Source organism: Salvelinus fontinalis, chromosome 32 (assembly GCF_029448725.1).
Source record: "Salvelinus fontinalis isolate EN_2023a chromosome 32, ASM2944872v1, whole genome shotgun sequence".
Classification (NCBI taxonomy): Eukaryota; Metazoa; Chordata; class Actinopteri; order Salmoniformes; family Salmonidae; genus Salvelinus; species Salvelinus fontinalis.
The window spans coordinates 44,600,843-44,613,636 of NC_074696.1; the positions used below are offsets into that span (position 1 = coordinate 44,600,843).

At 44.6% G+C, this 12,794-nt stretch overlaps 1 protein-coding gene across 1 annotated transcript in view; it reads right to left on the minus strand.

Annotated features, from left to right (window-relative positions):
- The window catches only part of LOC129831447 (probable ATP-dependent RNA helicase ddx6), a 42,850-nt gene that overhangs the window by 14,843 nt on the left and 15,213 nt on the right, over nt 1–12,794 (minus strand). The window contains exons 7-9 of the mRNA XM_055894842.1: nt 10,354–10,448; nt 9,924–10,046; nt 1,072–1,200 (exon numbers count right to left, since the gene is read on the minus strand). Coding sequence (XP_055750817.1) covers nt 1,072–1,200; nt 9,924–10,046; nt 10,354–10,448 — 347 coding nt within the window. The remainder of the gene's footprint in view (nt 1–1,071; nt 1,201–9,923; nt 10,047–10,353; nt 10,449–12,794) is intronic.

Consider the following 12,794-nt stretch of genomic DNA (forward strand, 5'->3'; position numbering starts at 1 on the left):
ACTCAACAGTGCGCGCCACTAAGCAAAATACATAGGTAGGCTATGCTAGTTTGTTAACACTATCTGCTTTAAAATTCACTCACTGTACACCATTCAAAACACTGGTCGCCTACTTTGACACACTGCATAACTCAAGGATATCTAAATCAGCAGTCTGCAACCTTTTCTAGCATGAGATACTTTTAGAAAAAACATAGCCAGCTACAATTTTTTTCCTAGCCATTACATAGGCACATTATTCTCTTCCCCAGGTCCTTAGTGTACAAGAGAAAGTAGTGCACTGTTCTGCCAATATACAAAGTCAAATAATGGGAAATAAAACAAAGGGGGGTTCAAAAAAACATGTTTGATATTTAACTCAAACTATATTGCTGTATTTTGTTTAAATTTATTTTTCACTCTCAATAACAATTGTTGATAGAGAAACATTGGCAAATCGTGCTGTTAAGACATTTATGCCATTTGCAACCACGTACCTATGTGAAAGTGGATTCTCAGCCCTCACTAGCATGAAAACTAAATACAGGTGCAGACTGTGTGGAAAATGATTTAAGACAGACGCTCTCCCCAATACAACCCAACATTGCAGAATTACGTGCATCCTTTCAAGCACACCCTTCATTACCCTGTGGTGAGTTACTCACAATTTTGTATAAACAAATAAGGTTTTATATGTGAGATGGTTAAATAAAGAGCAAAATTATTGATTATTATTATTTGTGTCCTGGTCCTATAAGAGCAAGTCACTCCCACGAGCAAGGTTGGGACAAAAACCTTACTCACATGTTTAAGAAATGTATCGTATTGCGTGTGTGTGTGTGTGTGTGGCAGGCTTACAACGATGGCAAAAAAACATTTGAGTGCGCTGAACCTGGTGCTAGAGGGGGTATACGCAGCTGAAGGTTGAATGTTTGAAAGTGTACGGGACTAAAAAAAAGTTTGGGAACCACCGAGTTAGACAAATGTTAATAAAGGTTGCCTGTAAAGGCTCTATGGTGTACTAATGTGTGCCCACATTCCAGACTACATCTACATTCACATGCGTTTGTGGTCGATAGTGCGATGGCTTACCCTGGAGAAGAGTGTGTTGAGACAGTGGACCTTTTGTCTCTCAGTGACGTAGGCGTAGTACTGGGTGATGCCCTTCAGAGTCAGCTCCTCCATCAGGTTGATCTCATAGGGCTTCTGCAGGTGCTTGGCCTGGAGGAGAGAGGGAAGACAGGGAGTGGGGATAGGGAAGAAAAAAAAAAGGGGGAGAGTTATGGAAGAGCCAGAGTAAATCAATGCTGGAATAACTACACACGCCTGCCTACACACACACACGGCTAGACCCTGGTAGCAAGACGAAAAAGACAGCCTTTTCTGCTGGCAACCAAGAACTGAAAACCCTGCAAAGGAGAGAAAAACAACAAATAACCCAAGCTAAGGACAACTACAAAAAGCTAGTGGAACCATGTTCCACACAGTGAACCTCAAGCAGGCCTGGCAGGGCCTTGCAAGCCAAGAAGAAAACCCAAGGGATAAACAAAAGGAGACGGACCAGTTTGTCAATAAACAACACTTTTATAATGATGACTTTTCCACTGTAACTATAAAGCCAGAGGCAGCAACTGAACCTCTACGCCTTGGAGGGAGCAAACCATTGAGGTGAGACAGGTCTTCAAGAGTCAAATCCAACAAAGCGAAAAGGACCAGACCAAATTTTTTTTATAAAAGAAAAAATAATCAGGGGACAGCTACTGAAGCAAAGCTCAGATGAGCTGGCAGACATCTAAGATCTGTCTAAGCTGGGGGGGGGGTTACCAAGCTAAATATAATTATTGTAAGGTGTGCATCCTTTTCCTGGAGTTCTCTGCATGCAGCCTCACCTTCTCTGTTACAAACTCGCCCACCTACAGACAGACCCCAGCATTACCTTGTGGGTACTGGACTTCCTGCTAAACAGGTGGCAGTATGTCAAGTTCAACAACAGCTCTTCATCGGTGTAGACTTATACACCAATGATTAGGACTGTTGCTGTGACCACATTTCCACCACACCGGCGGTCACGAGTCATGAAGGAAGTCAATTCCACGTGACCGTTTAGTCTAGGTAATTAGGCTTCTCCAAGCTCTGATGCTCATTAGTAGCCTACCAAACTTGCTAACTGCCCGGTACTCAGCACTCTATTGTCCCTCTAATCACTCTGACATCAATGCAAATCTAAATCAAACACTTCATGAGAGCAACATTTCAATAGGATATGCAATTGTGCAAAAAAACAATGATGGCTTCTACTAAAAATAGGAGGGTCAGCTTTCTAGTAGGCTAGGCCTGCTATATTTTTCAACTTACTTAATATTAAGCACATTATTTTCAACAGGACTATAGCCTACCTGGCTGGCATGAAAATAACTGGACAAAAATAAAAATAAGCATCCTCCATTCACTATAAGTGCATAGATGACATGTGTGTCAATACAGGTGCACGATAATGGTCCATTATGAATCAAATTTCACACGTTTTTTTAGTAGATGTAAAGACAATATTAACCTGTTTGGGCTAGGGGGCAGCATTTTCACATTTGGATGAATAAGGTGCCCAGAGTAAACTGCCTGCTACTCAGGCCCAGTTGCTAATATATTCATATTATTAGTATATTTGGATAGAAAACTCTGAAGTTTTTAAAACTGTTTGAATGATGTCTGTGAGTATAACAGAACTTATGGCAGGCAAAAACCTGAGAAGAAATCCAACCAGGAAGTGGGAAATCTGAGGTTTGTAGTTTTTCAACTCATTGCCTATCGAATATACAGTAGGGTATTGGTCAAATTGCACTTCCTAAGGCTTCCACTAGATGTCAACAGTCTTTAGAACCTTGTTTGATGCTTCTACTGTGATGGAGGGGGAAATGAGGGCTCCTTGAGTCAGGGGTCTGGCAGAGTGCCATGAGCTGACCACGCCCGTCCACGTGAGAGTTAGACCTTCGTTCCATCGCATTTCCACAGACAAAGGAATTCTCCGGTTGGAACATTATTGAAGATTTATAATAAAAACATCCTGAAGATTGATTCTATACATCGTTTGACATGTTTCTACGAACTGTAATATGACTTTTCGTCTGAACTTTCGCATGGACTTTTCCGCGCGTGGTGAGTTTGGATTGTGTACTGAACGCGCAAACAAAAAGGAGGTATTTGGACATAAATGATGGACTTTATGGAACAAATCAAACATTTATTGTGGAACTGGGATTCCTGGGAGTGCATTCTGATGAAGATCATCAAAGTGAATATTTATAATGCTATTCTGACATCTGCTGACTCCACAACATGGCGGATATCTTTATGGCTTTTTTGGGCTCTGAGAGCTGTACTCAGATTATAGCATGGTGTGCTTTTTCTGTAACGTCTTTTAGAAATCTGACACAGCGGTTGCATTAAGGAAAGGTTTATCTAAAGTTCCATGTATAATACTTGTATTTTTTATCAATGTTTATAATGAGTATTTCTGTAAATTGATGTGGCACTCTGCAAAATCACCGGATGTTTTGGAGGCAAAACATTACTGCACATAACGCGCCAATGTAAAATGAGATTTTTGTATATAAATATGAACTTTATCGAACAAAACATACATGTATTGTGTAACATGAAGTCCTATGAGTGTCATCTGATGAAGATCATCAAAGGTTAGTGATTAATTTTCTCTATTTCTGCTTTTTGTGACTCCTCTCTTTGGCTGGAAAAATGGCTGTGTTTTTTGTGAATGTTGTGCTTTCGTCGTAAAGCCTTTTTGAAATCGGACACTGGGGTGAGATTAACAACAAGTTTATCTTTAAAATGGTGTAAAATACTAGTATGTCTGAGGAATTTTAATTATGAGATTTCTGTTATGAATTTGGCGCCCTGCACTTTCACTGGCTGTTGTCAAATCGATCCCGTTAACTGGATCCCAGCCATAAGAAGATATGCAAATTGCCATCATACAAACTGAGGCAGCAGACTGTGAAAATTAATATGCATCATTCTCCATTTTTGGCCACGACTGTACAGTGCATTTGGAAATTATTCAGTTTGCCTTTTGGCAAACTCCAAGCAGGTTGTCATGTGCCTTTTATTGAGGAGTAGCTTACGTCTGGACACTCTACCATAAAAGGCCGTTACTGTTGGAGTGCTGCAGAGATGGTTATCCTATCTCCACCGAGGACCTCTAGACCTCTGTCAGAGTGAGCATTGGGTTCTTGGTCACCTACCTGACCAAGGCCCTTCTCCCCCGATTGCTCAGTTCGGCTGGGTGGACAGCTCTAGGAAGATTCCAGAATTCTTCCATTTAAGAATGATGGAGGCCACTGTGTTCTTGGGGACCTTCAATACTGCAGACATTTTTTGGTACCCTTCCCCAAATCTGTGCCTCGACACAATCCTGTCTAGGTCTACGGACAATTCCTTCCACCTCATTCCTTGGTTTTTGCTCTGACATGCACTGTCAACTGTGGGACCTTATTTTTATTTATTTTATTTTTTATTTCACCTTTATTTAACCAGGTAGGCTAGTTGAGAACAAGTTCTCATTTGCAACTGCGACCTGGCCAAGATAAAGCATAGCAGTGTGAACAGACAACAACACAGAGTTACACATGGAGTAAACAATAAACAAGTCAATAACATGGTAGAAAAAAGAGAATCTATATACAATGTGTGCAAAAGGCATGAGGTAGGCAATAAATCGAATAATTACAATTTAGCAGATTAACACTGGAGTGATAAATCATCAGATGATCATGTGCAAGAAGAGATACTGGTGTGCAAAAGAGCAGAAAAGTAAATAAATAAAAGCAGTATGGGGGTGAGGTAGGTAAATTGGGTGGGTAGTTTACAGATGGACTATGTACAGCTGCAGCGATCAGTTAGCTGCTCGGATAGCAGATTTTTAAAGTTGTTGAGGGAGATAAAAGTCTCCAACTTCAGAGATTTTTGCAATTCGTTCCAGTCGCAGGCAGCAGAGAACTGGAAGGAAAGGCGTCCAAATGAGGTTTTGACTTTAGGGATGATCAGTGAGATACACCTGCTGGAGCGCGTGCTACGGGTGGGTGTAGCCATCGTGACCAGTGAACTGAGATAAGGCGGCACTTTACCTAGCATAGCCTTGTAGATGACCTGGAGCCAGTGGGTCTGACGACGAACATGTAGCGAGGGCCAGCCGACTAGGGCATACAGGTCGCAGTGGTGGGTCGTATAAGGTGCTTTAGTAACAAAACGGATGGCACTGTGATAAACTGCATCCAGTTTGCTGAGTAGAGTATTGGAAGCTATTTTGTAGATGACATCGCCGAAGTCGAGGATCGGTAGGATAGTCAGTTTTACTAGGGTAAGTTTGGCGGCGTGAGTGAAGGAGGCTTTGTTCCGGAATAGAAAGCCGACTCTAGATTTGATTTTGGATTGGAGATGTTTGATATGAGTCTGGAAGGAGAGTTTGCAGTCTAGCCAGACACCTAGGTACTTATAGATGTCCACATATTCTAGGTCGGAACCGTCCAGGGTGGTGATGCTAGTCGGGCGTGCGGGTGCAGGCAGCGAACGGTTGAAAAGCATGCATTTGGTTTTACTAGCGTTTAAGAGCAGTTGGAGGCCACGGAAGGAGTGTTGTATGGCATTGAAGCTCGTTTGGAGGTTAGATAGCACAGTGTCCAGGGAAGGGCCGGAAGTATACAGAATGGTGTCGTCTGCGTAGAGGTGGATCAGGGAATCGCCCGCAGCAAGAGCAACATCATTGATGTATACAGAGAAAAGAGTCGGCCCGAGAATTGAACCCTGTGGTACCCCCATAGAGACTGCCAGAGGACCGGACAACATGCCCTCCGATTTGACACACTGAACTCTGTCTGCAAAGTAGTTGGTGAACCAGGCAAGGCAGTCATTAGAAAAACCGAGGCTATTGAGTCTGCCGATAAGAATATGGTGATTGACAGAGTCGAAAGCCTTGGCCAGGTCGATGAAGACGGCTGCACAGTAATGTCTTTTATCGATGGCAGGTTATGATATCGTTTAGTACCTTGAGCGTGGCTGAGGTGCACCCGTGACCGGCTCGGGAACCGGATTGCACAGCGGAGAAGGTACGGTGGGATTCGAGATGGTCAGTGATCTGTTTGTTGACTTGGCTTTCGAAGACCTTAGCTAGGCAGGGCAGGATGGATATAGGTCTGTAACAGTTTGGGTCCAGGGTGTCTCCCCCTTTGAAGAGGGGGATGACAGCGGCAGCTTTCCAATCCTTGGGGGATCTCAGATGATACGAAGGAGAGGTTGAACAGGCTGGTAATAGGGGGTGCGACAATGGCGGCGGACAGTTTCAGAAATAGGGGGTCCAGATTGTCAAGCCCAGCTGATTTGTATGGGTCCAGGTTTTCCAGCTCTTTCAGAACATCTGCTATCTGGATATGGGTAAAGGAGAAGCTGGGGAGGCTTGGGCGAGTAGCAGCGGGGGGGGGCGGGGCTGTTGGCCAAGGTTGGAGTCGCCAGGTGGAAGGCATGGCCAGCCATTGAGAAATGTTTGTTGAAGTTTTCGATTATCACGGACTTATCAGTGGTGACCGTGTTATCTAGCCTCAGTGCAGTGGGCAGCTGGGAGGAGGTGCTCTTGTTTTCCATGGACTTTACAGTATCCCAGAACTTTTTGGAGTTAGAGCTACAGGATGCAAATTTCTGCTTGAAAAAGCTGGCCTTTGCTTTCCTGACTGACTGCATGTATTGGTTCCTGACTTCCCTGAACAGTTGCATATCGCGGGGGCTCTTCGATGCTATTGCAGTTCGCCACAGGATGTTTTTGTGCTGGTCGAGGGCAGTCAGGTCTGGAGGGAACCAAGGGCTATATCTGTTCTTGGTTCTGCATTTTTTGAACGGAGCATGCTTGTCTAATATGGTGAGGAAGTAACTTTTAAAGAATGACCAGGCATCCTCAACTGACGGGATGAGGTCAATATCCTTCCAGGGTACCCGGGCCAGGTCGATTAGAAAGGCCTGCTCGCAGAAGTGTGTTAGGGAGCGTTTGACAGTGATGAGGGGTGGTCGTTTAACCGTGGACCCGTGGCGGATACAGGCAATGAGGCAGTGATCGCTGAGATCTTGATTGAAGACAGCAGAGGTGTATTTGGAGGGCAAGTTGGTCAGGATAGTCTATTAGGGTGCCCTTGTTTACGGATTTAGGGTTGTACCTGGTGGGTTCCTTGATGATTTGTGTGAGATTGAGGGCATCAAGCTTAGATTGTAGGACTGCCGGGGTGTTAAGCATATCCCAGTTTAGGTCACCTAACAGAACAAACTCTGAAGCTAGATGGGGAGCGATCAATTCACAGATGGTGTCCAGGGCACAGCTGGGAGCTAAGGGGGGTCGGTAGCAGGCGGCAACAGTGAGAGACTTATTTCTGGAGAGATTAATTTTTTAAATTAGAAGTTCGAACTGTTTGGGCATTGACTTGGAAAGTATGACAGAACTTTGCAGGCTATCTCTGCAGTAGATTGCAACTCCTCCCCCTTTGGCAGTTCTTTCTTGACGGAAAGTGTTATAGTTGGGTATGGAAATCTGAGTTTTTGGTGGCCTTCCTAAGCCAGGATTCAGACACGGCAAGGACATCAGGGTTGGCAGAGTGTGCTAAAGCGGTGAGTAAGGCAAATTTAGGGAGGAGGCTTCTGATGTTGACATGCATGAGGCCAAGGCTTTTTCGATCACAGAAGTTAACAAATGAGGGTGACTGGGGACATGCAGGGCCTGGGTTTACCTCCACATCACCCGAGGAACAGAGGAGTAGTAGGATGAGGGTGCGGCTAAAGGCTATCAAAACTGGTCGCCTAGAGCGTTGGGGACAAGGAATAAAAGGAGCAGATTTATGGGCGTGGTAGAATAGATTCTGGGCATAATGTGCAGACCAGGGTATGGTGGGGCACGGGTACAGCGGAGGCAAGCCCAGGCACTGGGTGATGATAAGAGAGGTTGTATCTCTGGACATGCTGGTCTCAATGGGTGAGGTCACCGCATGTGTGGGGGGTGGGACAAAGGAGGTATCAGAGGTACGGAGAGTGGAACTACGGGGTCCATTGCAAACCAAAACAATGATAACTAGCCTGAACAACAGTATGCAAGGCATATTGATATTTGAGAGAGACATACAATAAGGCATAAAGTGATTGCAGGTCATGATTGGGAGAGCTAGCTAAAACAACAGGTGAGATAACAGCAGCTAGTCAGCTAACACAGCAACAGAAGGTAAAAATGGCGACGACTAGGCAGAGAGGGTCGGATTAACTACACACAGATCCTGAGTTAAGGCACAGAGCCGACAGATAAAACACAAATAAACAGAATGGAGTACCATGAATTAATGGACAGTCAAGCAGGCATCAGCTATGTAGCCAAGTGATCATAGTGTCCAGGGGGCAGCCGTAGATGGAGCAGTGAGAACTCCACTAAGCTAGCACGCGTTTAAAGTTAGTAGCCCGGCGGGTGGTCTGCTCAGACGGAGGGGGTCTGCTCAGACGGAGGCCGGTTGAGGGCACCGGTTGAGGGAACGTCTGCAGACCAGACGTGGTCGTGTCGACAGAGAATCCAAGCCGGATAGCGATGGCGAAAGAGAGGTTGTGAATTGTAGAATTGTGTTTGCTAACTGGTGCTAGCTTCCTGGCTGCGCTAGCTGCAAGATAAGCTAGCAGTTAGCAGACCGGGGCAGGCAAGTTAGCCTTTGGGGGACGTCGCGATGGGGGGGGAAGTCTGTTTTTGCCTCTTCGTGCGGTGACGTCGATAGACCAGTCGTGGAATTAGCAGGGTTCCAGGTAGCTCTAGGTAGCTAACAGGCCTAGTAGGTTAGCAGGATGGGCCTTCAGCGGGCGTCACGCCTGAGGGGCCTGTTGGAGTCCTCGGGCAGATTATGTCGGTATTCCAGTCGTAGAGGATCGGCGGGGTTCCGTGCTCCGTACCGGCAGTAAAGGGGTCCGGATATTGTAGCCCAGGAGTGGGCTTCAGTGGTAGCACAGGAGCCCTAGCCGGGCTAGCTTCAGGCTAATTGGTGCTTGCTCCGGAATGTAAACGCTAGCCAGGAGTGGTCACCCGGGATTGTGGTTAGCTAGTTGCGAAGATCCAGATGAAAATGTTCAGAGTTTGCGGTAGGAATCCGGGGATATGGAGAGAAATAGGTCCGTTATGCTCTGGTTTTAGTCACGTTGTTTGAACTAGCGAGAGCTTTCCGAGCTAAAGGTTAGCTGATGACCGCTAGCAATGGTTTGCTAACTGATAGCTGGTAGGCAGTTAGCTGGCTATCTTCAGTAGATGGATTCCAGATCAGAAGTAAATAGAAATACTTTGGAAAAAAGCAGATCCACGCCACATTGGGTGAGGCGGGTTGCAGGAGAGTATTTAGAAGTTGAGGTTTAAGAAAGTATTTTTAAAAGATATGCGAAGAAAAAGATGTAAAAAGATATATACAAGGGACACGGGACACGACAGGACAAAGACGTCTACACTGCTACGCCAGCTTGGATGAGGTTATATTGAAATGTGTGTGCCTTTCCAAATCATGTCCGATCAATTGAATTTAGCACCGGTGAGACTCCAATCAAGTTGTAGAAACATCAAGGATGAGCAATGGAAACTGGATGCACCTGAGCTTAATTTCAAGTCTCAAAACAAAGGTCCTGAATACTTATGTATTATGTTTTTTGCTTTTGTAATAAATTTGCTAAAATATTTTTTTTTAACTATTTTTTACTTTGTCATTATGGGGTAGTGTGTGTATAAGTGGCTGTAACGCAATTTTTGGGGGAAAAAAGTCAAGGGGTCTGAATACTTTCCAAATGTACTGTATATCATATCATTATGGAAGAGCAAAACAGACTGGCCTGTTGGTGAGACCACATGGCTGCCAACTTGTGGCTCAGCACCATGTGGCACTACTCACCATGAACTTCTGCACGCTGATGGGGAAGGTGGCAGAGTACAGCAGGATCTGACGGCCCTTGCCCAGGAAGCTGATGATATCCTCGATGAGCACCACAAAGTCCTGAGACAGCAGCTTGTCCGCCTGTGAGGAAGAGATTACATTATTATTAAAAGGAGCATTAGCAGCGTTCTAAAAAAGTATCTATTCATTTGCTACTACTGTTGTGTAATTGACATACGGCGCTGGTTGCAGGGGAAAATATTACACGTATCTCCTTTAACCTCTTTGGTAGATAGATACACCAGGACAGATTTGATGGGCCCTGATGAAGAATAGTGCGTGGCTTGTAACAAAATAGCTCATGGACTGATTCTCTGGAGTCGTCTACAGTAGCTGAGTATATTGAGTGGTTGATTGACTCAGGTACCACATGTATTCACACACTCACCTCATCCATCACCATCATCTGAACTCTATCCACTTTGGCCACGCCCTTCTTTATCAAATCCAAGATCCTGCCAGGTGTGGCAATGACCACATGCACTGAGAGTGGGGAAAAAATATATATCAGAAACACCACCATTACAGATGTGCAAGTGTACAGCTTTGAGGTTGTGTGACTTGTTTGTAGTGTACAGTGGGGTCCCTAATTTACATCCTTGATAAAGATGAGCAAAAATTACAAATAATTCAAATACAGCACTATAGTTAATGCCCAAAACAAAATTGGGAAATTACATTATACTAATACAATTGCTCAGAAGGAGATTTTGTTTAATAATTAATAGCAATTAACAAATAACTTTTCTCAACAAAGGTAGGGGGTCAAAATGATTGACACCCGTTTGCAATACCATACCTTGCAAGGATAACGGCACTGAGCCCTTTTCTAAAATGTTCTACGAGCGTTCCTAGACCATTCCTCCATACAGAATCCTTCCAGATCGTTGATATCCTTTGGCTGCGCTTACAGACTGCCCTTTTAAATTCAAACCACAGATGCGTTTCAGGTCCAGAGAGAGAGAGATGGCCATTGCACAATGTTAATTGTGGCCAATTGACAAATTCTTTGCGAATGTTGATGTGTGCTTGGGGTTACGGTCTTGCTGGAAGATTACGTTCAAGTGTCAGCCTCCTGGGCAGAGGCAACCAGGTTTTTGATAAAATGTCCTGGGTACTGGATAAGGTTGATGATGCGGTTGACCTTAAGGGCCCCAGGACCAGTGGAAGAAAAATAGCCACTATACATCAAAGATCCTCCCCCCCACTATAATTTACAGTACGTATGGGATTCTTCTCTGCACATGCACTCATGTCAATGCCAAAACCCCCACTGGTGTGGCCAAAGAGCTCTATTTTGATGTCATACAACAAATAAACATCTAGAGTTTGCTAAATGACATTGGCACTTGAATTAGAACTGGTGCTATGGTCAGACGACATGAAAATAGAGCTCTTTGGCCACTCACACCAGAGGCATCGAAATGAGAACGCATTAGCAGAAAATAATCCCAGACCCACTGTAAAACATTGTGGTGGATCTTTGATGTTTTGCTTCAACTGGTACTGGGGCCCTTGTTAAGGTCAACGGCATCATGAACTTTACCCAGTACCAGAACATTTTAGCCAAAAACACGGTTGCCTCTGCCAGGAGGCTGACACTTGATTGCAAGTCGATCTTCCAGCAAGACAATAACCCCAAGCATACATCAAAGAAATGGCCATTTGGCCACAAAAATCAACATTTTGCAAAGGCCATCTCAGTCTCTGGATTTGAAACGCTTTAAAAACCTGTGGAGGGCAGTCCATAAGCACAGATGAATGATAAAATATACTGTATGGAGAAATGGTCTAAGATACCTTCCAATGGTGTTAACCAACTCATAAAACATTTGAGAATAAAAATTAAAAAAAACATTGAGCACACAATATAGGCTCAGTAATTCAATTATTCAATTTTCCACAGTCATTATTGCTCATGTTTATCAAGGGTGTCTATTTCAAACCGCACTGTATATTGTACAGCTGTATTTGGAGTTTCTCCCATTCTTCTCAGCAGATCTACTCAAGCTGTCAGGTTGGATGGGGAGCCTAGCTGCACAGCTATTTTCAGGTCTCTCCTGAGATGTTCAATCAGGTTCAAGTCCGGGCTCTGGCTGGGCCACTCAAGGACATTCAGAGACTTGTCCCGAAGCCACTCCTGCATTGTCTTGGTAGTGTGCTTAGGGTCATTGTCCTGTTGGAAGGTGAACCGTCCCAGTCTGAGGTCTGAGCGCTCTGCAGGGAGCAGGTTTTCATCAAGGATCTCTTTACTTTGCTCTGTTCATCTTTCCCTTGATCCTGACTAGTCTCACAGTCCCTGTCGATGAAAAACATACCCACAGTATCATGCTGCCACCACCATGCTTCATCGTAGGGATGGTGCCATGTTTCCTCCAGACGTGACACTTGGCATTCAGGCCAAAGAGTTTAATCTTGGTTTCATCAGACCAGATAATCTTGTGTCTCATGGTTAGAGTCCTTTAGGTACCTTTTGGCAAACTCCAAGTGGGCTGTCATGTGCCTTCTACTGAGGAGTGGCTACCATCTGGCCACTACCACAAAGGCCTAATTGGTGGAGTGCTGCAGAGATGGTTGTCCTTCTGGAAGGCTCTCCCATCTCCACAGAGGAACTCTAGAGCTCTGTCAGAGTGAGTTTGGGTTCTTGGTCACCACCCTGACAAAGGCAGGAAGCACATGAGCTCAATTTTGAGTCTCATGGGAAAGGGTCTGAATTCTTAAGTAAAAAGGCTATTTGTTTTTTTAGATGTAATAAATTTGCAAACATTTCTAAAAACCTGTTTTCACTTTCTCATTATGGGGTATTGTGTAAATTGCTGAGGAAAATGT